This window comes from Mytilus californianus, unplaced genomic scaffold (assembly GCF_021869535.1).
Source record: "Mytilus californianus isolate M0D057914Y unplaced genomic scaffold, xbMytCali1.0.p SCAF_10, whole genome shotgun sequence".
NCBI classification, from domain to species: domain Eukaryota; kingdom Metazoa; phylum Mollusca; class Bivalvia; order Mytilida; family Mytilidae; genus Mytilus; species Mytilus californianus.
The window spans coordinates 30,454,032-30,481,400 of NW_026262582.1; the positions used below are offsets into that span (position 1 = coordinate 30,454,032).

Here is a 27,369-nt window from a genome sequence, read left to right on the forward strand (position 1 = left end):
GATGGGTGAAATTACTGCACAAAATCACATTGTTCTTACAAACTGTAATATAACTTAATATATCTAACCTATTATTAGATGTACCAGGTAATTCTGTTAGCACGACATCATAGTGCTTGGTCAGCATCCTACGATATCTATCATTAACTCCTTTAATACAGACGGTACAGAAAGTTTATCCTTATAAATTAGTTTATAAGTAGGTAATGGAATATTTTTGAAAATAAGATTTCAGTTAATCGTCATCGAAACCCATTAAGTGTGAACTGAAGTACTTTTGTTTTGTCTTTGTTTTTTTGTGTGATTTGATGATGCTGTTTTCTTAGTTTACTTAAATAAAAGTGCAATTATGTTATATATATATTGCTAGGGATAATTGGTTGATTATGTTATTTCTGCTTATTTAGAATTTAGTGATTTTAGGAATAGATTTTATTATTATGACTTATTCTATATATTCTATTTTCAAACAAAATTTTATTTGAGGTTTAAGAAAAATGTGTCAGTTTATAGCTAGAATCAAATGTTTTCCTTGTGTATCTTATCTTTTCGCATATGTACTTATGGGAAAGTTGCAACAGGATTATAAGTTAGCACCAAAAATTAAACCTTTTTTATAGGTTTATTTGTATGCAGCATTTTCCAGAAGTGCTATAATAAATCTTGCACTTGTGTCACTTAAAATTGTTCAGTAATCACAATAATATAAATGCACTAAAAAATTTCAGTATGTAAAAATAATCTAGAACTAGTGTACTTACTTTTATAAATTTTGACTTGGATGGAGAGTTGTTATTGGCACTCATACCACATCTTCTTATATCTATAGTCTGTCTCATTCAAAGAAGGTGTAATACATTACGCTGAAAGAGAATAATCAACATGTGTTCTATCATTTCAGGGATTTTTCCGTCGCAGCATTCAACAGAAGATACAATACAGACCTTGTTTAAAAAATCAACAATGTAATATTATGAGAGTAAACAGAAATAGATGTCAGTATTGTAGGTAAGGAATTATAAAGCAACCGTTTGTTTGATTATCTCCCCTTGATTTCAATGTATACAGAAATGAAAAGAATCCAAGGGCACATGGTAAGAATGTTTGCAGATAAATTTTAGTAGGCTTCAAATCACTTTTGTCCTAGAAAAGAGAGGCAAAAGATAGCAAAGTGATATTCAAACTCATAAATCAAAAAACGAACTGACATTATACCTTTGAAAAAAAAGACAAATAAAATTGAGAATGGAAACGGGGAATGTGTCAAAGAGACAGCAACCTGACCAAAGAGCAGAAAACAGCCTGAGGCCACCAATGGGTCTTCAACACAGCAAGAAAATCCCGCTTGTGGATAAAAAAACATTTTAAAAAACACAACATAGAAACTAAAAACGTTCTGAGCAACACAAACCCCACCAAGGTGTGTTTGACTGATCTTAGTTGACTTGGACTTTACCAGTTTTCATGAGAAGGTTAATAGTCCTCTCCTAAGTTTTCAGCCATCTTCCCTAATAATAACTGGTGGCCATGATATAACCAAGGTTGATGAATATGGTGTTAAACAACAACAAATATATATATATAAACACAATTTTTATATGAATTTTATTTTGGTTAAAATTGTCAAACAAGAGCTAAACATAAAATATCTTGCAGGTTGAAGAAATGTATTGCAGTTGGTATGTCCAGGGATGGTAAGATTTTGAACTTTATTGTAAGGTACATTTGTTGCTTGATACCTGACCTTTTGTATTGTCTTGTGTATTATGATATCTGTAATGAATGAATTATGTCCCAGCCCCTCCTTTCACCGAAACCTGGATTTGCACCCGAAAAAAATAGAATATTGAAGAACCTTTCCCGCTTTGTCTGTAATTTCATGTTGTAGTAAATTTCCTACACAGCAACTTAATGCTTTCGTTTGAAAAAAGGAGCTTTATATCATGTATATAGTACAAAGGATAAATGTCTTTGTAAAAGTCAGGTGCCCACACAAAAGTCTGGAAAACCCCAGGATTTGTAGGATTTAAAAAGACCTAACCTTGAAAGAACCACAGAAATTCAAAACTACTATTTGAAATTAAAAACCAAGGACTTTATACACTGAACATGCTAAAACAGATTTCTTTCTTGACTAAAATTTATATATATAACATGATATTTTTATTAATATTTTGGAAGATTAAGATCTACCACTGCATGATATTTGAAAAAAGATAAATACAAAATGTAAGAAGAACCTTAGTTTATGCAATTTATAATCATGATAATAAACAGAGTAAAGGAAATGAAATCTAGTATTTAAAATAACTGCAAAATTTCTATAAATACAGAATAGGAAAATCTAAATCATGTATTCTGAGATTGCTGAATTTTAGGTTGAAAGTAATGTCACGCTTTAGATCATCTTGCCAAATTTAAAATTGAATTAAAGTACAAATTTCAGTGAATACATTATTCCAAATTATAAAGTCCAAGGATGATATCACCACATCTAGTAATTTTGGTAATTCAAACTGTCATGGTGTTGGTAGTTTATTCACTTGATTAAAGAAAATAGTTATTTGATAATTCAGTTCATTCCAAATTTATATTCAAGCATGATGTCACATCATATAATAAAGTATTATTTTTTATTTTGTATAATTCATATTGAAGTGTGTTAATGTGATATATATATATACAAGTCTAAATTGAAAACAACGTTCAAACCTATGATTGCATTGGATAAAAACCGCAACTTTTATACGTGTGCATGCAAAACAAATTTCTTGTTAGAGGGGTCTAAATACAGCACAAACAACATTTTCCAAAAGACCAAAAAAGTGAAAAAGTATATTTTAGATGTGATATATATATATATATATATATATATATTAACTGTCGTCACCTTTGAAATTTTAGAAATGTACCAGTTCATATAGCACATTACTATTTTTATTAGAAGCATATCTATGCAGTCTCTGTTGTAAATTCCTATATAACCTACGGCATTTTTGAAATTTTAGAATTGTACAAGCGTTTTTGTGTTTGGTTTTAATTGTATAAATTTCAAGATTGTTATAGTTTAATCAGAATAGATTGATATGATTCATTTTACATCATAATCATACTGAAGAATATCTGTTATCCGAAATATTTATAGATACTTACAATTAATGTTTCCTTTTTTTAACATTGCTGTTGTTTTGTACACTTTTTAGGCGTTTATATAATTATTTATTGTATACGTGCATCGTTACTCGTAACGATCCAGCGCCCTCGTAAGAAAGATCATTGACTAACATCTTGATGTTTTATATATATGTTTTAATAATTAAGAATGTCATGAACTATGATACTTCTATATTCCACCATCTGTGTGATAAAGGGGGAAATTAGATATGTTTTAAAATTAGGAATGTCATGAATTATGATACTTCTATATCCCACCATCTGTGTGATAAAGGGGGAAATTAGATACATAAAGAGGACTTACGGCGTGACGTAATTGAACAAAAAATTTGTTCATACTTGAGGATTACAATGTCTGAGTTATAATGTACAGGGCCGTGTTCAATAATTATAATTAAGTAAGAAGAGAAGTAAGGCAAAAAGGATTGCTTTTCTTTAATACCTGACCAGATCAATATATAGGATAAACAAAATAAACATGTACATTTGTCTAAGGACAGTGACATGTAGGCTTTGTGTATTGTCATGGATGGAGACTTGTGTATTGTCATGGATGGAGACTTGTGTATTGTCATGGATGGAGACTTGTGTATTGTCATGGATGGAGACTTGTGTATTGTCATGGATGGAGACTTGTCTATTGTATCTTAACAGATTCTCTAAAATATAAACTGAGGGTCAGTAAGTGCTTAAACAGGTGCTCTTAAAATATAAACTGTGGTCCAGTTAGTCCTTAAACAGGTGCTCTTAAGATATATAAACTGTGGTCCAGTTAGTCCTTGAACAGGTGCTCTTAAGATATAAACTGTGGTCCAGTTAGTCCTTAAACAGGTGCTCTTAAAGTATAAACTTTGGTCCAGTTAGTCCTTAAACAGGTGCTCTTAAAATATAAACTGTTGTCTAGTTAGTCCTTAAACAGGTGCTGTTAAAATATAAACTTTGGCTCAGTTAGTCCTTAAACAGGTGCTGTTAAAATATAAACTGTGGCTCAGTGAGTCCTTAAACAGGTGCTGTTAAAATATAAACTGTGGTTCAGTTAGTCCTTAAACAGATGCTCTTAAAATATAAACTGTGGTCCAGTTAGTCCTTAAACAGGTTCTCTTAAAATATAAACTTTGGCTCAGTTAGTCCTTAAACAGGTGCTGTTAAAATATAAACTGTGGCTCAGTGAGTCCTTAAACAGGTGCTGTTAAAATATAAACTGTGGCCCAGTGAGTCCTTAAACAGATGCTCTTAAAATATAAACTGTGGTCCAGTTAGTCCTTAAACAGGTGCTGTTAAAATATAAACTGTGGCTCAGTGAGTCCTTAAACAGGTGCTGTTAAAATATAAACTGTGGTTCAGTTAGCCCTTAAACAGAGGCTCTTAAAATATAAACTGTGGCTCAGTGAGTCCTTAAACAGGTGCTCTTAAAATATAAACTGTGGTCCAGTTAGTCCTTAAACAGGTGCTGTTAAAATATAAACTGTGGTCCAGTTAGTCCTTAAACAGGTGCTGTTTAATTATAAACTGTGGTCCAGTTAGTCCTTAAACAGGTGCTCTTAAAATATAAACTGTGGCTCAGTGAGTCCTTCAATAGGTGCTCTTTAAATATAAACTGTGGTCTAGTTAGTCCTTAAACAGGTGCTCTTAAAATATAAACTGTGGCTCAGTGAGTCCTTAAACAGGTGCTCTTAAAATATAAACTATGGCTCAGTGAGTCCCTAAACAGGTGCTCTTAAAATATTAACTGTGGCTCAGAGAGTCCTTAAACAGGTGCTCTTAAAATATAAACTGTGGCCCAGTGAGTCCCTAAACAGGTGCTCTTAAAATATAAACTTTGGCTCAGTTAGTCCTTAAACAGGTGCTCTTAAAATATAAACTGTGATCCAGTTAGTCCTTAAACAGTTGCTCTCAAAATGTTAACTGTGGTCCAGTGAGTCATTAGACATAATAGCTGCCTATAAAGTATGGGTATTGCTCATTGTTGACAAATAATAGTTGCTTACATCTATGTCATTTGGTCTCTGATTGATATTTGTCTCATTTGGCAATCATATACTGTGTTGTTTGTGCTGATAATTTTCTTGTCTATCCTTATTCCAGAAAATCATGGTTCTTTTTCAAATTTTACATTTGGTCAAGTTTTAGGGTTAGGATATACATAGCAGATGGTTTATTTTCATATTTATGTTTCAAACTATGCGTAAATGAAAAAGCGATTTTAAGTATTTATTTCATGCTATTAAAGTAAAGTATAAAAATTTTAAAAGTTCAAGGTGGGTCAGAAACATAAAACTAATTAAATTTTATTTTCACAAATTTTCACATAAATAGATGTTTACTGTTTATATGAGTGTGAGAATGTTTATCACTTTATGTTTAGTGAGGAAGTTCAAACCTACACATTACAGGAATAGAAGGAGAAATTCACAACTTTCTTGATTTATGACAATTACCAATGACAACATAAACAAACTTCCTGTTTTTCCATACTTTGAATAACAAGTGTTATGGTCTTAATTTGAGAGGCAGAGGGTTGTATCCAATCTTGTCAGTAAATTTCATTTCGTATATCTCTAAATGTTTTTTTTTTTCCTTTTAAGAAAGAGAAGTTACCATGGTAGTAGTTTCTATTGGTTATTAATGACCACAACTTATTTAAAATTATCTGGTACTAATGCCATTGGTTTTCTCGTTTTAATTATTTAACATTTTGTCATGTTGGGGCTTTTTACTGGCATGCAGTATTGGTTTGGTCAAACATTAAACCATAGTTATTAACTTCTACGTCATATTGTCTCTGGTAGATAGCTGTTTCATTGGCAATCAATACCACATCATCATATTTTTATATTAGATCTAGAGGAATTCAGAGCTTTACATATGATATAGGTTGCACTTTGTAAATACAGCTGTTTCTCAAACCACGCCTCTTTTGGGGAGATTTAGAATATTCATATAAAATTAATTTTGTTTACATACTGGTTCCCAGTTATGCTCTCTGTGTTCCATCTCATAGAGACATAACTTGGGAATGTTACCAGTAAATATACATGTGCATATTGTTTACATTGAAATCTGTGGTAACCCTTCATTCGAGGTAGGGGTAGTTAAGAAAATTAGTGTTAGTTTAAACTCTGAAAAGTTCAGGGCATATAAACGTTGAAAATATGCCGCACAGCCCTATATTTTGACCTTTGAAAAAAATTGTAGTGCATATGAACTTTCAATTCTAGGATAAGATTTTGTTCAAAACTTCATAGTAAAAGTGGTACAGTTTTAGCCGTAAAAGGAGTTCCTATGGGAAATTGCATTGTCAATATTTACAGAAACGCAACCTATAGACACCAAGTGTTGTGTTTTGTTGATAACCATATTTTGAACTTTAATAAAAAGATATCCTTTTGTTTGGTTGTTTTGTCTTATTATTGACCTTTCCTACATGTAACTCACACCTCCTTTTATTAACAACATATTATAATTTCCAACTTCTATTTTAAGGTCTACTAAATTTGCAGTGGTGCAATATATATAACATTTGTTTTATTAGTAAAACAGAATTATTCATCTTCAAATTAATAAAACTGTTGTTTAATACTTCCATGAAGCCTTTTACATGTTTTAAGAAGACAATTGACAGTTAATTTATCAATCTTTCTATTTTAGCTGTCCGATTCGGACGTGTCCCAAAGAAAGAGAAAGCTCGAATCATCGAACAAATGCATCGTGTTAACTGTCAGACTCAGGTTAACCAGCTTCATACCTTACTACAGAATCCAGATGATCTCATTCAAGCTGTTATTTTGGCACACAGACAGACTAACACAATACCTCCTCAAAATGTTCAGTCCATGAGAGAGGCAGCATTGTGCAATAACGATTTCCTAAACGTCCCTGCTCACATGGTAGGTCTGGCTATCTTACAGCATCAAAATGTTCAGTCCAAGAGAGAGTCAGCATTGTGCAATAATGAACATTTAATCTTCATCTTTGACTCAAATATCTGTTTTCTCATCACCTTGATCGATATAATTTGAATTTATACACATTACAAATCGGTAGCTTAAGATTTCTAAAAGTAATTTATGAATTACAAATATTATACATGTTTTTATATGATTTTTGTTATTTATTGTAGGCTTGCCCATTGAATGCCCAGCTTGCCCGAGACCCAAACGATAACAGTCCGGAATGGGAGGACTTTTATGATTTCTACACACCCGCCATTATCTCTGTGGTAAACTTTGCCAAATCTGTTCCTGGCTTCTGTATTCTTAATCAGGATGATCAAGTCACTTTACTGAAGGTAAAAACCAAAAATGAAAAAAAAGGAGATTTGGGTTATATATCAGAGAGATCTAGATGATGACACAAGTAAATAAAAGACATTATGAAACTTGTGTTTATATATGCATTTTGACTTAATATAGATAAATTTATATATAATCTATGTTTTAAAAAACGAAGGAGACTTTTTCTGCGACTATCTCATCAAAGGGCAATTACTCAGTCACTGTAAACCAACTTATTTTCGCGAGCGATTTATTTTCGCAACTTTCACGAGAAGAAGAATAAAGCAAATATGGAAAACTTGTATCTTTCCTTATTTAAATACATCAAGTAAATTTGAAAATTGCCATGACATGAGAAGTAACTGAGAAAATTCGTCAATATGAAAGACTTTAGGTAATTTGTTTATTGCTATTTTCCAAGGGAAATACATTAGTTCATGAAATTATTGCATTTTAACCTTGTGACTAAGAAAAACTAATCTCATTCAAGTAGCTTGAACTGAAAAATTATCTCACACATATTGCAGGGCCTTCAACTAATAACAAGTGTCTATAACATATGTCACAGTCTTTTAACACATGACCAGTGTCCAAAACATATGACATGGCCTATGACACATGACAAATGTCTATAACATATTTCACAGTCTTCAACACATGGCAAATGTCTATAACATATGTCAAGGTCTTCAATGCATGACAAGTGGCTATAACATATATGTCCAGGTCTTCAACACATGGCAAATGTCTATAACATATGTCCAGGTCTTCAACACATGGCAAATGACTCTAACATATGTCCAGGTCTTCAACACATGGTAAATATCTATAAAAGAGAGGTTAAAGATACCAAAGGGATATTCAAACTCATAAGTCAAAAACACAAACAGCCAATGCAATGGCAAAAACAAAAAAGACCAAAAGGCAAACAACAGTCTTTTAAAAGCAACATAGAAAACTAAAGACCCCACCAAAAACCAGGCATATTTCAGACTGCCAATTGCCCTGCCTCTCAAGAAGTGAATACATTTACTAAAGATTTTTCATCAACATCAAATTCCCTGAAGGACAATAAAATTAAGAAATAACTTAATACAACCATTGATTAGAAACCTGATTTGGAACAGGCATATACTTGGATGGAGAGTTGTCTCATTGGCACTCATACCACATCTTCCTATATCTACTAAGTCCAGAACCTGTTGTTCAGTGGTTGTCGTTTGTTGATGTGGTTCATAAGTGTTTCTCGTTTCTAGTTTTTTAAATAGATTAGACTGTTGGTTTTCCTGTTTGAATTGTTTTACACTAGTCATTTTGAGGCCCTTTATTGCTTGTTGTTCAGTGTGAGCCAAGTCTCCGTTTTGAAGGCCATACTTTGACCTATAATTGTTTACTTTTTACACATTGTGACTTGGATGGATAGTTGTCTCATTGGCACTTATACGACATTTTCTTATTTCTATGTATACATCTGTACTGATTAATTCTGTTAATTTATACAAAATGATAATTGAAACATTTTTACCTTTTCAGGCAGCAACATTTGAAGTTTTACTGGTCAGACATGCTTGTTTGTTTGATACAGAGAATGGAACAATGATGTTTACATGTGGAAAACTCTTCAAACGTCCACCTCCAGATGTAAGATTTATATTTAGACTTCATGGACTTGTAAATGGAAATAGCAAAACTTTGTCAAACCTTCTTTTAATTCTATGAAATATTGACAGAAGCTATGTCATAATCAAGTAAGAGCATTTGAAGATTTCTCTTTTATTAATTAATAAACTTAGTTTTTTATGCCCCCGCCGTAGCAGTGGGGGCATTAAGTTTTACCCTTGTCCGTCTGTACGTACGTACGTCTGTATGTACGTCCCAAAATTGGTTTCCGTTCTCTAACTTGAGTTTGCCTCAACCAAATGTTATGAAACTTATACACAATGCTTATTTTCACAAAACACAGATCAAGTTTGAATTTTGGTGGCGTCACTTTAACCGTTCTAGAGTTATGCCCCTTTATAAATGGAAAAATTGCAAAATTTTTAGTTTCCGTTCTCTTACTTAAGTTTGCCTCAACCAAATGTTATGAAAATTATACACAAGGCTTATTACCACAAAACACAGATCAAGTTTGAATTTTGGTGGCGTCACTTTAACCGTTCTAGAGTTATGCCCCTTTATAAATGGAAAAATTGCAAAATTTTTAGTTTCCGTTCTCTAACTTAAGTTTGCCTCAACCAAATGTTATGAAACTTATACACAATGCTTATTACCACAAAACACAGATCAAGTTTGAATTTTGGTGGCATCACTTTAACCGTTCTAGAGTTATGCTCCTTTATAAATGGAAAAAATTGCAAAATTTTTATTTTCTTCTAAATATCAAGTTATTTTTAAAATTGGAGTTATCTTCCTTTGTCCATGATTATAGTTGAATCAACTACAATGAATGCTTTATACAATGCAATGTTTAATTTTGACTTCCACTGATAAAACACAGATCAAGTTGAATTTGGGTAGTGTCACTTTAACCATTATTGAGTTATGCCCCTTTATAAATAGAAAAATTGCTGAATTTTTAGTTTCTGTTCTCTACTTAAGTTAGCCTCAACCAAATGTTATGAGACTTACACACAAAACTCAGATCAAGTTCAAATTTGGGTAGCGTCACTTTTACTGTTTTTCAGTTATGTCCCTTTATAACTATATGATATGCAAGGGGGGCATCATCTGTGTCCACATGTGGACACTATCCACATTTATTTTTAGTTAACATTAAAATATAGTTTTGTGTTACGGTTATAAAAAACATCTATACCTTTTCCAAACTCACAGGGAATTGTATTTAAAAAAAAAATCTATGTACCAGTAATAAAAAGAAAAAATAATCCAAAAATTCAAATATTGAAAATATTCAGCTTGTGACTGAACAACACTGATAATTGACCAACATTTGTGATTTAATGTGTTTGTTCACTTGTTTAAAAAAAATTTATATTTGAATTCTTGGATAAGTTATTCTACAAATACTTTTTGTTAACAATAAGGTACAGTCTGTGGCTTAAGATTTTAAAATTTAAATAGAATTGTAAGTCCTTCATGGAATTAAGCAGAAGCTTTTTAGTCCCCTACTGACGAAGTCGGCAGAGACTTTAGGTTTGCACTCCGTCCGCCCGTCTGTCTGTCTGTCCATCCATCAGCCCGGCAAATCAGTTTTTCCACACCTTTTTTAGCTCACCTGGCCCAAAGGGCTAAGTGAGCTTTTCTCATCACTTGGCGTCCGTCATCCCTCGTCCGTCGTCGTTGTCCGTTAACTTTTACAAAAATCTTCTCCTCTGAAACTACTAGGCCAAATTTAACCAAACTTGGCCACAATCATCATTCGGGTATCTAGTTTAAAAAATGTGTCCGGTGACCCGGCCAACCAACCAAGATGGCCGCCATGGCTAAAAATAAAACATAGGGGTAAAATGTCGATTTTGGCTTATATCTCTGAAACCAAAGCATTTAGAGCAAATCTGACAGGGGTAAAATTGTTTATCAGGTCAAGATCTATCTGCCCTGAAATTTTCAGATGAATCGGACAACCCATTGTTGGGTTGCTGCCCCTGAATTGGTAATTTTAAGGAAATTTTGCCGTTTTTGGTTATTATCTTGAATATTATTATAGATAGAGATAAACTGTAAACAGCAATAATGTTCAGCAAAGTAAGATCTACAAATAAGTCAACTCGACCAAAATGGTCAGTTGACCCCTTAAGGAGTTATTGCCCTTTATAGTTAATTTTTAACCATTTTTCGTAAATATTTGTAATCTTTTACAAAAATCTTCTCCTCTGAAACTACGAAGACAAATTTAACCAAACTTGTCCACAATCATCATTAGGGTATCTTGTTTAAAAAATGTGTCCGATGACCCCACCCGCAAACCAAGATGGCTGACATGGTAAAAAATAGTACATAGGGTAAAATGCAGTTTTTGGCTCATATCTCTGAAACCAAAGCATTTAGAGCAAATCTGAAGAGGATAAAATTGTTTATAAGGTCGAGATCTATCTGCCCTGAAATTTTCAGACCAATCAGGCAACAGGTTGTTGGGTTGCTGCCCCTGAATTGGTAATTTTAAGAACATTTTGCAGCTTTTGGTTATTATCTGGAATATTATTATAGATAGAGATAAACTGTAAACAGCAATAACGTACAGCAAAGTTAGATCTACAAATAAGTCAACATGACCAAAATTATCAATTGACCCCTTAAGGAGTTATTGCCCTTTATAGTCAATATTTTACAATTTTCATAGATTTTGAAAATTTTTGTAAATTTTTACAAAATATTTTCCACTGTAACTACCGGGCCAAGTTCATTATAGATAGAGATAATAGTAAGGAGCAAGAATGTTCAGTAAAGTAAGATCTGCAAACACATCACCATCATCAAAACACAATTTTGTCATGGATCCATCTGTGTCCTTTGTTTAATATGCACATAGACCAAGGTGAGCGACACAGGCTCTTTAGAGTCTCTAGTTCTTCGTCCTTGAAGATATTGATTTGATATTTGGTGTATTGTTTTATCATGACAAGTTACAGATCAGGTTCGAATTTTGTTCTGGTCTGATGATTTTGTGCAGAGATATGGTCCTTGTACTTAGAAAATTCATTCAATAAGTTTTCCACACTTTTTTTCGTCATGCTTGCAGATATGATAATTGGTATATAGTTTTATTGTGACAAGTTACAGGTCAAGTTCAAATTTTGTTCCGGTCTGATTATTTTGTGCAGAGTTATGGGCCTTGGACTTAGAAAATTCACTTAAATAATCAGTTTTCCACACTTTTTTTCGTCATGCTTGAAGATATTGACTTGATATTTGTTATATAGTTTACTCCATGACAAGTTATAGATCAAGTTAGCATTTTTTTCCAGTACAATGAATTTATAACCGATAGGGGACTATGTATTGCCATGCAATACTCTCAAAATGCTTGTTCATTATATAGTGTCCTGAGCCAAATTTTGATTAATGTCTGTATTTTACTGATAAATGGACTTAGTTTTTGGGGGTCAAAAGTTTTTACAGCAGCAATCCCAGTTAAAACTCATGATTCCATGGAACTCTTTTCAAATTTTACAAGATTTAAGTCTTGAAAAATATTGTTGTTGACCAATCCCTAAAATTTTTTGCTTAATTAATAAATTTTCTTGTTTACAAACATTTCAGTCCACCAATTCTGCTGGCCTGTTGGACTCGATGTTTGATTTTGCCGAGAGGTTCAACATGTTAAAGTTGGCGGAAGAAGAAATAGCTTTGTTTTCTGCAATAGTTTTGTTGTCTCCTGGTAAGTAACATCCCTGCCAACTCCATGGTTTTGTTGTCTCCTGGTAAGTAACATCCTTGCCAACTCCATGGTTTTGTTGTCTCCTGGTAAGTAACATCCCTGCCAACTCCATGGTTTTGTTGTCTCCTGGTAAGTAACATCTCTGCCAACTCCATGGTTTTGTTGTCTCCTGGTAAGTAACATCCCTGCCAACTCCATGGTTTTGTTGTCTCCTGGTAAGTAACATCCTTGCCAACTCCATGGTTTTGTTGTCTCCTGGTAAGTAACATCCCTGCCAACTCCATGGTTTTGTTGTCTCCTGGTAAGTAACATCCTTGCCAACTCCATGGTTTTGTTGTCTCCTGGTAAGTAACATCCCTGCCAACTCCATGGTTTTGTTGTCTCCTGGTAAGTAACATCTCTGCCAACTCCATGGTATTGGACAACCTGAAATAGAAAAAAATGTTAGTTTTGTTTTAAATTAGGCTGTTAGTTTTCTCAGTATATTTTTCATGTTGGTGCCTTTTATAGCCAACTATATGGTATGGGTTTTCTCATTGTTAAAGGCTGTAGGGTTGCCTACAATTGCTTACATCCACTTTTTTTTTAACTTTGGTTGATCACACCAAATCTCCTTATAAAGAGTTTTGAGGAAAGACCCTTTCTTTCCACATGATATACATCCAGTGAAAAAAAATTGTTTTGGTTTCTGTCTTATGTCTTTTATTTTGCTAAAGGTTTTCACAATAAATAGGGGGAAAAAAATTTAATTTCCCAGAAAAAAAAATTCATTTCAACCCAAAATAAAAAGAAAATTGGATGAGTATCTGAACATTTTTATGCCCCAGCCGTAGCGGAGGGGGCATTATGTTTTACCCTTGTCCATCCGTCCGTAGGTCCCAAAGTTGGTTTCCGTTCTCTAACTTTAGTTTGCCTCAACCAAATGTTATGAAACTTATACACAATGCTTATTACCACAAAACACAGATCAAGTTTGAATTTTGGTGGCATCACTTAAACCGTTGTAGAGTTATGCCCCTTTACAAATGGAAAAATTGCTGAATTTTTCGTTTCCATTCTCTAACTTAAGTTTGCCTCAACCAAATGTTATGAAACTTATACACAATGCTTATTACCACAAAATACAGTCCAAAATTTAAATTTTAGTGGTGTCACTTTTATCGTTCTAGAGTTATGCCCCTTTTCAAAAGGAAAAATTGCTGAATTTTTGGTTTCCGTTCTCTAACTTAAGTTTGCCTCAACCGAATGTTATGAAAATTATACACAATGCTTATTACCACAAAATACAGATCACATTGGATTTTTGGTGGTGTTACTTTTACTGTTCAGAGTTATGCACCTTAACAAAATGAAAAATTGCTGAATTTTTCTTTCCGTTCTCTAACTTAAGTTTGCCTCAACCGAATCTTATGAAAATTATACACAATAAAATTGAGAATGGAAATGGGGAATGTGTCAAAGAGACAACAACCCGACCACAGAGCAGACAACAGCCGAAGGCCACCAATGGGTCTTCAATGCAGCGAGAAACTCCCGCACCCGGAGGCGTCCTTCAGCTAGCCCCTTTACAAATATGTATACTAGTTCAGTGATAATGGACGTCATACTAAACTCCAAATTATACACAAGAAACTAAAATTAAAAATGATACAAGACTAACAAAGGCCAGAGGCTCCTAACTTGGGACAGGCGCAAAAATGCGGCGGGGTTAAACATGTTTTTTGAGATCTCAACCCTCCCCCTATACCTCTAGCCAATGTAGAAAAAACAAACGTACAACAGTACGCACAGTAAAACTCAGTTTAAGAGAAGTCTGAGTCCAATGTCAGAATAGGAAACAAAAGAAAACAAACAAAATGACAATAATACATAAATAACAATAGACTACTAGCAGTTACTGACATGCCAGCTCCAGACCTCAATTAAACTGATTGAAAGATTATGTCTTCATCATATGAATATCAGGCACAATCCCTCCTGTTAGGGGTTTAGTATTATACCCTCATAAAATATATGAGAAGAACATAACCCGTGTCATGCCAACAACTGGTTTTAGAATAAATATGTTTAATTACGATGCAAAGACCCTATACATGAATCAATATTAAAGCCAAAATATGCAATTTTTAATGACCTGACAACAGTATCGTAACTATATCCCTTCTTAATAAGTCTGTTTAAAGGTTTTGTTAGCTTTTGAGGTGAATACTGACATTTTTGTGCTTTGTAAAGAATATTACCATAAAAGATTGGATGTGAAATACCCGAATGTATAAGATATCTGCATGTTGAGTTATATTTACGAATGATGTCCTTATACCGATGATAAAATTTAGTAAATGTTTTGACTAGTTTATGATATCGAAAACCCAGGTGTAATAATTTTTCAGTAATATATAAATTTCTCTCACTAAAATCTAATACGTTGTTACATACACGAGCGAATCATACAAGTTGAGATATATAAACACCATAAGATGGTGACAAGGGAACATCACCATCTAAAAATGGATAATTAACGATAGGAAATGAAAAATCATCTCTTTTGTCATAAATTTTTGTATTAAGCTTCCCGTTAATGATATAGATATCAAGATCAAGGAAAGGACAGTGGTCATTGTTATTATTAGCTTTATTTAAAGTAAGTTCAACAGGATAAATTTCTTTAGTATACATATACTGAAGTTGTCATTATTGAGAGCCAATATATCATCCAAATATCTAAAAGTATTGTTAAATTTTTGTATCAGATGTTGTTTCGATGGGTCTTTGCTGATTTTAGTCATAAATTGTAACTCATAACAATACAAAAACAGGTCCGCAATAAGTGGTGCACAGTTAGTCCCCATTGGAATTCCGATAACTTGACGATATACGGAATCTCCAAAGCGAAGAAAAATGTTATCAAGTAAAAATTCAAGGGCAGATATAGTATCAAAACATGTCCAATTGACATAGCTCTTTTGTTTGTTGCTACTAAAAAATGAAAAGAGTTTGAACATATGTATTATTATGCTTTACAATAACAATGCTTATTACCACAAAATACAGATCACGTATGTTTTTTGGTGGTGTCACTTTTACTGTTCTAGAGTTATGCCCCTTTACTAAAGGAAAAATTGCTGATTTTTTTGTTTCAGTTTTCAAACTTAAGTTTGCCTCAACCAGATGTTATGAGACTTATACACTATACTTATTACTTCAAAACTCAGATCAATAACAAATTTGGGTAGCATCACATTTACCGTTCTTCAGTTATGTCCCTTTATAACTTCATATGATATGCAAGCGGGGACATCATCTGTGTTTCATGGACACATTCCCCACACACCACCTACTCTTGGCCCTCATTCCTATCCACATTAAATTTTCACTTCCAAACAGAATTTACCAGATTTTTCTTATACAACAAACCAGGTACTTTATATCTGAGAAACAGGCAATATATGACCTCAATTTTAGAATTCATTCATACATTTTTGTACTGTTCAAAGTTATTAGTCAATATGTGTTCTACAAGGATCACCAATGATTCACCTTTCATCTGATACCTTAATTACTAAAAAAAATTCTACATAGTTTTATGTTTACACATATGCGTAGAAACTATTTTGTTTTAAATATGTACTACTTTCCAGTATGTTCTTTTTTGACCTGGCCATATTTGGTGGTGAAACATCTTACAAAGTCTATTCAAATTACTCTTGCAAAGAATTCCACTCAAGCTGGTGCTAGGGACAGTCTGAATCTTGCAGTGAGGTGAGAGTTTTTTTACTCCATGTTGAAGGCCTCACTTTGAGATGAAGAACAGCAATAAAAGCGCTGTTCCTTTTCCTTTTGTAGGTTTTTTTTTGCTGTGCATGTACTGATTTTTTGTCATGGATGGATATCCTATATCCTAAAAGTTTTTCTATTGTATATAGTTGATAATTTACTATGTGATTTTATTTTCAGATCGTCCAGGTTTACGAAATGTAGAACAGATTGAGAAACTACAGAACAAACTAACAGAAAGTTTACAGACTGTGATAAACACAAATCATAAAGAGGATACAACTCTGTTTGCTAAACTACTGATGAAAACTACTGATTTACGTACTCTAAATACTCTACACTCAGAAAAGTCAATAGGTAGGTCACCTCACCTTACATACTCTTAATACTCTAAACTCAGAAAAGTTAATAGGTAGGTCACCAATATACTCAATAAATAACACATGAAGGAATCTACTCTACTGTCATAAAAGTCAATAGGTAGGTCACCAATATACTCAATAAATAACACATGAAGGAATCTACTCTACTGTCATAAAAGTCAATAGGTAGGTCACCAATATACTCAATAAATAACACATGAAGGAATCTACTCTACTGTCATAAAAGTCAATAGGTAGGTCACCAATATACTCAATAAATAACACATGAAGGAATCTACTCTACTGTCATAAAAGTCAATAGGTAGGTCACCAATATACTCAATAAATAACACATGAAGGAATCTACTCTACTGTCATAAAAGTCAATAGGTAGTTCACCAATATACTCAATAAATAACACATGAAGGAATCTACTCTACTGTCATAAAGTCAATAGGTAGGTCACCAATATACTCAATAAATAACACATGAAGGAATCTACTCTACTGTCATAAAAGTCAATAGGTAGGTCACCAATATACTCAATAAATAACACATGAAGGAATCTACTCTACTGTCATTCAAGTCAATAGGTAGGTCACCAATATACTCAATAAATAACACATGAAGGAATCTACTCTACTGTCATAAAAGTCAATAGGTAGGTCACCAATATACTCAATAAATAACACATGAAGGAATCTACTCTACTGTCATAAAAGTCAATAGGTAGGTCACCAATATACTCAATAAATAACACATGAAGGAATCTACTCTACTGTCATAAAAGTCAATAGGTAGGTCACCAATATACTCAATAAATAACACATGAAGGAATCTACTCTACTGTCATAAAAGTCAATAGGTAGGTCACCAATATACTCAATAAATAACACATGAAGGAATCTACTCTACTGTCATAAAAGTCAATAGGTAGTTAACCAATACTCACCAAATACAACATGAACAAAACTGAAACAAAAAGTTTATGACGAGTTTCATGAACATTTTCTCACCAAAATCATGTTAGGAATTTTTGTTTTCTACAGTTGTATAAATTATTTTCTTATTTACTCATGTATTTGTTTCGTTCAGGACAAAGTTTGAAATATTAATCATAAACAACTGTGACAAAACTATATGTCAGTGGGTGTTCTTTTTAACATTCAGAACATTTGCATAATATCAATTAAATATACAAATTGTTGTAAAATATTGATTAACCTTGATTTGACATGGAAAAAAACTATAATAGACCTTGATTTGACATGGAAAAAAAACTATTATAGACCTTGATTTGACATGAAAAAACCTTTAATTGGCCATGATTTAACATCTTTCCAACAGCTATTTTTTTTGTTATGAATATTGCATTTAGATTAATGTTGAAATTCTGCACTGTGCCACCTTTACAATATTTTTTTTTGTATCTAAAACAAAATTTTATCAAAGGTTAAACAGGGCTATTCAGATGATATATTCATCAATGTTATTTTATGTAAAGAGGAAAAAACGTTATTTATTTAAAGAATAAGTGAAAAGTTCAATGTATTGTAGAAATAAGGTAATTAATAGGAAACTAGTGAAAAAGAAAATTTCACCTGGTGGTAAAGCTGAAGTTTTGCAAATTAAGTCACTAGAAATTAAATATTTTATAGAAAGGTGTTCTTTGTCATGCAGGGGCTCTCTTTCTTTAGTACTATTATGCATGAGTATGAATAATTATAAAATATCAAACGATCAAGTTCTATATTGACCTTATTGCTGACAAAACTTCATCTGTAGTTGTTATACAACAATCACTTTTGCTATGTGTCATTGGACATGTTCTCTTGAGATGTCAAGATTTAAAATTCCGGCCAAATAGTGATAAGGTGTATTAGTTTTATTTATGTCCCGCGGTCTGTCCCATTGAATGGAAATTGATCAAAATATTTAGTTTCACAAGATTTCCTTTGTTGACTCAATACCAGCAATATGGTACATTTTTAATATGAAAAAAATGATGAGAAATCGAAGTAAACTCTTATAGGTGTGAGTGTGCGTAATAAAATTCTGTAAGTAATATGTGAGTGAAATTTCCCTGTGTACCTCTTTGTATTGTAAAATTATTTGTATGCCCCGCCTACAATAGTATGGGGCCATTATGTTTTATGGTCTATGCATCTGTCCGTCCTGTATCAGGTTTCAGTTTTTGTTCAAAGTAGTTTACCATGAAGTTGTGGTCACATCAACTTGAAACTTAGTACACATATAAAAAAGAAGATGTGGTATGATTGCCAATGAGACAACTTTCCACAAGAGACCAAATGACACAGAAATTAACAATTATAGGTCAGGGTACAACAATACCTTCAACAGGCCTTCAACAATGAGCAAAGCCCATACCCCATAGTCAGCTATAAAAGGCCCCAAAATGACATGTTCACTATGATATAAACTTTAAAATTATTTGCTTATAATGGAAAGGTTTTGACCTTAATTTCATTGTTCACTGAACATAGAAATGTGATAGTGTGAGTGTGACATGGTGTCCTACTGACACATATATACTCCAGAGCTTAAAGAAGTGTGACATGGTGTCCTACTGACACATATATACTCCAGAGCTTAAAGAAGTGTGACATGGTGTGCTACTGACACATATATACTCCAGAGCTTAAAGAAGTGTGACATGGTGTGCTACTGACACATATATACTCCAGAGCTTAAAGAAGTGTGACATGGTGTGCTACTGACACATATATACTCCAGAGCTTAAAGAAGTGTGACATGGTGTGCTACTGACACATATATACTCCAGAGCTTAAAGAAGTGTTACATGTACTAATAGTGGAAAGAAGAAATGTTATGGTAAAATTTGATGGAGTATTACAGTGTATTCATTTAATTAAGTGGATTGAGGAATAATTGTATTTTCATGGATATTTGATTTCATGGTTTTGTGTTTTGTATACTTTATTAAACACTTAAATTTTGGTTGACCTATACTAAAAAAATCCACAGAGATTGATATCCTACGAAAAATATTGATGAATCCACAATATTACTTACATTTTAATGCTGTAACCTTACTGACATTTTTTATAAATTATTCAACAGAAATTGGTTTTTTTTTAACAGGACAAACAGAAGGAGAGTCAGGGGATGGTAAAATGGAAACAAATAAAACAATATCTGATTCTAGGTAAGCCCTTAATACTGTCAGTTCTTAATTAGTTGTCAGAAATCAACTTTTATTGTTTGAATCACTATTTACATTGAACAGATTGAAAATATATTATTGATATCGAAAATATATACAACATCACATGCAGTTTTGTGAGTTAAAACATGTATTTTCTACTATTAGAATATAATTTTTATTCAGGTAAATTAATCAAGGAGTGATGGATTTCTCTTAGAAGAAATTCAAAGGTCCCAGTGAATAAACTACACTGAGAACAATGCTATTGTATTTATTCAATGGGACAGTAGAACTGACAAAATTTTAAATAGGAGATGACTCTGTAGAAAAACTTCATTTGGTTCGCAATAAAAGAATTAACAAAAATTATGACATATATCATATGTAAAAAAATTGAAAGGTCAACAAGCTAAAAGGCTATATATATAAGTTGAAAAAAAAAAAATATGAGCATGTGACATGTGTGATGAGGGAAAACAAAAATTGAAGTTAAAACTTTGTACTTTTGAAAGGACAGTGAAATGTCAAGTTTTCTTGATTGAATAAAAAAGAAGTATTTGTCAAAGGCTAATATTAGTTGATACTCACTTAAAACGAACCATAATATTGACTAACTCATGAAAAACAAGCATAGGAATTTTTAAGTATTGTAAATTAGATAATGATTAAGACATTTTAACATGACACATTTTAAATACGTTTATAATTACAGATCTGAAGGTTCGTCGCCATCTGATCAGTCTGGCGCTACAGGCTACGACTCAGGCTGTGGTTCGTATGACGGAAGCACAGGCTCTGGAATAAGATTCCCTAATGATGCCCACCAAGTGGTTCTTAAAACACCTTACGGAACTTTTTATAAAGAGGAAAATGCTGGATATTATGGTCTGGTTCCAGACATGCCACGGAGACGATGTCACACGTTAGACAGGGAAACAGTGACAAGACCCAGATTACATACTATTGATGAAGGAAATCGAAGACGGAATACTTTAGATAGAGACTATATGAATAAAATGGTGAACAAGTTGAGTGATAAGTTAGAAAAGCGTGCAGCCATTCGAGGAGACAGTATGCCACCTTCGATATGTAACAGTGCTGCAAGCAGTCCCATTCCTGAGGAATTTCATGCTTATCTGAATAGAACCCATCACGATTTTATTCCTATATCAATGGCTGATTCTACAAGTGCTTGTAGTTCTCGTGCCAGTCCAGCATTTTCTAGGGACTCATTACTTCCCTTTGGTTCTTCATCTCCTGGATCTCCAAATTCTAGGTCAAGGTCAGGTTCTATGGGACAGGACGAATTTGGCCCTATGAGGCCCAGATGCTATAGTTTTCATATGAACAGTGAAGGTCGAGCTTCCCGAGTTCCACGGAATCTATCGGCTTCAATGTATTCTGACGAAAGAATCTCCCCTGATGATCTCCAGTATCGATTAAATCCAGAAATGCGTAGAGGCAGTGTTGGTGCATCATTTGGGCCTTACGCTAGAAAGAAGTCACCATTGGCAGAGAGGTCTTCAGACTATTTACCCAAGTTTTCAGATAATTTTATCTCTCAAGAACATAAGGTATTGATTTAATTAAACAATTAGGCTGGTCTTAATGTCAAATAAATATTTAGTTCTTTAAATAGATTTCCTTGTAAAACATTTTTATACGACCGCAAAAAAATTTTGTGGTCGTATATTGGTATGACGTTGGCGTCGTCGTCGTCGTCGTCCGGCGTCGTCGTCGTCCGAATACATATTGGTTTTCGCACTCTAACTTTAGTTTAAGTGAATGTATCTTTTTGAAATTTGACCATAAGGTTAAATACCACAAAAGGAAGGTTGGGATTGATTTTGGGGGTTATGGTACCAACAGTTAAGGAATTAGGGGCCAAAAAGGGGCCAAAAATGAGCATTTTCTAGTTTCCAGACAATAACTGTGGAACGGTGTATGGATCTCTCTGAAATTATACTACAAGTTTCCATACCACAAAGGGATGGTTAGGATTTGCTTTGGGGGGTTATGGCTCAAACCGTTTAGGAATTACGGGCAAAAAAGGGGGAAAAACAAGGTTGTCCTGGTTAATGGACAAATACTTTAGTACAAAACATAATTTAAAGCAGTGTAAGGGAGATAAATCAAATACATCATTGAAATTATCTCCCTTACACTGCTTTTAAATTATGTATAAAGTAATGGTTAATGAACAATAAAGATAATCTAAAACAGTGTAAGGGAGGTAATCCAAATACAACGTTTTGGTTACTTCCCTTACACTGCTTTTAAATTATGTTTAAAGAAATGCATATTTATAAAGGAAGACCAGTAAAAATATCTGCAAATGTTTTCATCTTTTTTTTTTACAAAAAAATCCATATGAAAGATTTGACACTATATTTTTATTAATTCTATTATAAAATAGATTAAGTTAGCACTATGGTAAATTTAAATGGGTAATTATGGTTGCCAACTCCATTGGAAATTTGAATTGAGATTATGACCATATCTTGAGGGAAAGAATTTTTTGGGGGGAAAAAGGGGGGGGGATAAAAAGAAATTGTGGGGGGCCAATTTTTTCTCATTTCAGATTTCAGAAATTAAAAAGAATTATTCTTCAAATATTATTTTTTTTTCAAATTTCAAATCTTGAAAAATTTCAAGAAGTAATCTTTAATTGCACAGTATGGCGCATTAGATTTGTAAAATCTTTGATCACATTTATTTATTTGTTATGCCGAATCTAACAGTGTATTTAGATTTTTAATTTTGGGTCCAGTTTTCAAATTGGTCTACATTAATGTCTAAAGGGTCCAAAATTAAACTTTGTTTGATTTTAGCAAAAATTGAATATATGAGGTTCTTTGATATGCTGAATCTAAACATGTATTTAGATTTTTGATTTTTGGCCCAGTTTTCAAGTTGGTCCAAATTGGGGTCCAAAATTAAACTTTGTTTGATTTCAACAAAAATTGAATATATGGGGTTCTTTGATATGCTGAATCTAACCATGTATTTAGATTTTTTATTTGTGGACCCCGTTATCTAATTGGTTCATATTGAGGTCAAAAGGGTCCAAAATTAAACTTTGTTTGATTTCATCTAAAATTGAATTATTGGGGTTCTTTGATATTCCAAATCTAACCGTGTATTTAGGTTTTTAATTTTGGGTCTTGTTTTTTAAATTGGTCTACATTGAGGTCCAAAGGGTCCAAAATTAAACTTAAGTTTGATTTTGACAAAAATTTAATTCTTGGGGTTCTTTGATTTGCTGAATCTAAACTTGTGTTTAGATTTTTGATTATGGGCCCAGTTTTCAAGTTGGTCCAAGATAGGGTCCAGTATTTAAACTTTGTTTGATTTCAACAAAAATTGAATATATGGGGTTCTTTGATATGCTGAATCTAAACATGTATTTAGATTTTTGATTATAGGCCCAGTTTTCAAGTTGGTCCAAATTGGGGTCCAAAATTAAACTTTGTTTGATTTCAACAAAAATTGAATATATGAGGTTCTTTGATATGCTGAATCTAACCATGTATTTAGATTTTTTATTTGTAGGCCCCGCTATCAAATTGGTTCATATTGAGGTCAAAAGGGTCCAAAATTAAACTTTGTTTGATTTCATCGAAAATTGAATTATTGGGGTTCTTTGATATGCCAAATCTAACCGTGTTTTTAGATTTTTAATTTGGGTTCCGTTTTTTAAATTGGTCTTCATTGAGGTCCAAAGGGTCCAAAATTAAACTTAGTTTGATTTTAACAAAAATTGAATTCTTGGGGTTCTTTGATATGCTGAATCTAAACATGTGTTTAGTTTTTGATTATGGGCCCAGTTTTCAAGTTGGTCCAAGTTGGGGTCCAAAATTAAACTTTTTTTTGTTTCAACAAAAATTGAATATATGGGGTTCTTTGATATGCTAAATCTAACCATGAATTTAGATTTTTTATTTGTGGGCCCCGCTATCAAATTGGTTCATATTGAGGTCAAAAGGGTCCAAAATTAAACTTTGTTTGATTTCATCAAAAATTGAAATATTGGGGTTCTTTGATATTCCAAATCTAACCGTGTATTTAGATTTTTAATTTTAAGTCCCGTTTTTTAAATTGGTCTACATTAAGGTCCAAAGGGTCCAAAATTAAACTTAGTTTGATTTTAGCAAAAATTGAATTCTTGGGGTTCTTTGATATGCTGAATCTAAACATGTGTTTAGATTTTTGATTATGGGCCCAGTTTTCAAGTTTGTCCAAGTTGGGGTCCAAAATTAAACTTTGTTTGATTTTAACAAAAATTGAATATATGGGGTTCTTTGATATGCTGAAACTAACCATGTATTTTGATTTTGGACATTGGACCATAATAGGTAAATTAAAAAAATTCAAGTTCTTAGACCACATTCTTTCTGTGTCAGAAACCTATGCTGTGTCAAATATTTAATAACAATCCAAATTCAGAGCTGTATCAAGCTTGAATGTTGTGTCCATACTTGCCCCAACTGTTCAGGGTTCGACCTCTGCGGTCGTATCAAGCTGCGCCCCAGCGAAGCATTTTATTAGCTCATGTTGTCCTATCCGCCTTCACTTGGTGTCTGTTGTTGTCTTTAGTCGTCTAAACTTTTTCAAAAATTTTATCCACAGAAACCACTGTACAAATTTCAACCAAACTCAATGATCCTAAAGATATCTAGTATACGTGTACATGTAAACCCTATGTTTTTTGTTCCTGTAGCTGTTACTGTTTTCCATCCATTATTATGTCCATCCATCCTGTGACAGGTAAAAGTTATCGTTTAGGTACTTAAACCATGAAGTTGTGGTAACATTATAAGAATCAGAAAATGTGGTTTGATTGCCAACGAGACAACTCTTCACTGCAGAGCAAATAACTATAGGTCACTGTACTGCCTTCAACATTGAGCAAAACCCACACTGTTTAGCAAGCTATAATATAATTATCATGATTAACCCGAAAATAAGTATACATGTATATGATGGTGTGAATTTTTTTTTTTTTTTAATTTGCCTTTTACACTGATTTCACAGGTTTACTGAACATTGAAGCATGGATTGGTGTCTTATGAACACATACATGTATTCTTATTTATCATGTTTATCTTTTGCACTAATTCACAAACAGTTGCTATAGATTTATTTCCTCTCCATTTGATGCATTTTCAATAATCGTGATAATCATGATAATAGGTTTGAATATATATGTGTATATTTGAAGCTATCATATACTTTTTTTATAGAAAGAAAAGAACTTGGTGTGTGCTGACTACAATTACTGTAAATTCAGAAATTATTCTGTGGTTTGTAGTAATGCAAATATTGCAACTCAGTGACAAGTATCACTATAAAAACTTGCATTCTTTTATCTGATATATATATATATCTGTATGTAGCTTTTTCGCAATGATAAATGCACACAATAATTTTGAATTTACGTTGAATAAATTCAAAAGTTAAAAAGTTATAGGAAGAAGAAGAACTTGAAAAAGAGAAAAGGCAAATGTTGATTTAATTATTAATTTTATTTTGCATTTCAGCTTCAAAGACCTGGTTGTACAGATTCATATGAAAGTCCATCGTTGCTAAGGATACCTGTCCCTATAGCACCTGGTGGATCTCTATGGCAACATCGTTCTCCATCAGGTCACTTAAAATCATCATTTAAACCCATACCTCCAAGAGAGGAATGCCTACAAGGATCTCAAGACACACAAAAAGAGGATATAAAGGAGGCAGAACAGCCGGGCTCTCCAATGGCTGTCGATCAAGATGACGAATCTGAGGATAAAGTCAAAATATTTCACAAGAAATTTGATAAGCTACGAAAACACCATATTCACAATAATACCCATGGAGAATCAAGGCCCACAACTCCTGATAATTCAGCCAGTAACGGCACAAAATCGAATGAAAGTGCCGCTATGGAGCCAAAAAAGAATGAAAAGGCGAAGAAATCGACGATTGAGGCTCACCCTCAGTTGTTTGCTCACTTAAATAGTCCGGTACAAAAGCCGTACAATCCGTTCATGAGTCATCAACAGCTAGTCACATCAAATAACTTAGGACGAGATCAATTATTATTGAATGTACCTAGAGTTATGAAAAGTACTGTTCAAAAATCACCATTTGTTGATAATGGTGTCCCTCAGAAGTCAGATAGTCAAATGGAAAGTCGTAAAGAATTTGCAGGTGACATGGCCGATAGAGACTTGCATCATTCAACCAAGCTTCACCTAAAAGATAAATTATTACGCAAATATGACAGTACGGAAAATCTAAGCAAAATTGATCAAGGTCAAGGACATGCATCCAATGAAAATGTTGCCAACCACGGCATTGTTGAAAATGGACAAAATTCAGCCATGCTTGGTGACAACCAATCAAATCTCTTTGCCCAGATGCCTCGATATAATGGACCACACTTGATGGGTCCAGTTGGACAAAATGCTCAGGGTATGGTATACCCACAAATGTACCCTGGTGGCGTACCAATGCATCCTGCATTTATAGGGGCAGCTTATAACTCTATTCAGGCCATGAATCTCCTACCAGCATACAATCAGCACCTGGCAGGAATGCAGCAACTTGCTCAACTCTGTGTCAATCCACATAATAGGTAAATATATGTACAAGAGAATTATTATTCTACTAAATAAACAGAATACACATAAAACATACAATTTTACATGTATATACACTATACATGTATCTACCGACTTTATATATATATTCTTGATATAAAAAAAGTCATTTATTAAATTGTCCTTGACATTTGCATCTTTACTAGCTAATTACAAATATATAAAGATATTTTTGGGCGAAACTTTTTCATACCCCCGCCACTAGGCAAAAGAGGCACTAAAGTTTATCCTTGTCTGTTCAACCGTCCATCTGTATGTACATTTCAAAATTGGTTTCTGTTCTCTAACTTTAGTTTGCCTGAACCAAATGTTATAAAACTTGTACACAATTCTAATTAACACCAAACACAGATCCAGTTCTAATGTGAGTTATATTCCTTTATAAATTGAAAAATTGCTGAATTTGCTTTATATTATCAAATGGATCTGTGTCTGTGTCCCATGGACATATTCTTCTTTCTTTTATAATGAATTAGTAAAATACAAAGATAATTCATAACATTTTTTTACACATTTACATGTGTGTCAGTTTTATAGGAATTGGTGTTACGTTTGTATTTAAAATACTTAGCCTCAATGAAATTAACAGTTAATAAACTTTGTGTGTTTGAAG

At 33.0% G+C, this 27,369-nt stretch overlaps 1 protein-coding gene across 1 annotated transcript in view; it reads left to right on the plus strand.

Annotated features, from left to right (window-relative positions):
- Positions 1-27,369, plus strand: part of LOC127717919 (ecdysone-inducible protein E75-like) — a 66,818-nt gene that overhangs the window by 32,511 nt on the left and 6,938 nt on the right. Inside the window, exons 4-13 of the mRNA XM_052223785.1 lie at positions 902-1,008; positions 1,657-1,694; positions 6,823-7,061; positions 7,295-7,462; positions 8,982-9,089; positions 12,672-12,789; positions 16,744-16,920; positions 20,049-20,112; positions 20,825-21,686; positions 25,653-26,731. Of these exons, the coding sequence (XP_052079745.1) occupies positions 902-1,008; positions 1,657-1,694; positions 6,823-7,061; positions 7,295-7,462; positions 8,982-9,089; positions 12,672-12,789; positions 16,744-16,920; positions 20,049-20,112; positions 20,825-21,686; positions 25,653-26,731 (2,960 nt within the window). The remainder of the gene's footprint in view (positions 1-901; positions 1,009-1,656; positions 1,695-6,822; positions 7,062-7,294; positions 7,463-8,981; positions 9,090-12,671; positions 12,790-16,743; positions 16,921-20,048; positions 20,113-20,824; positions 21,687-25,652; positions 26,732-27,369) is intronic.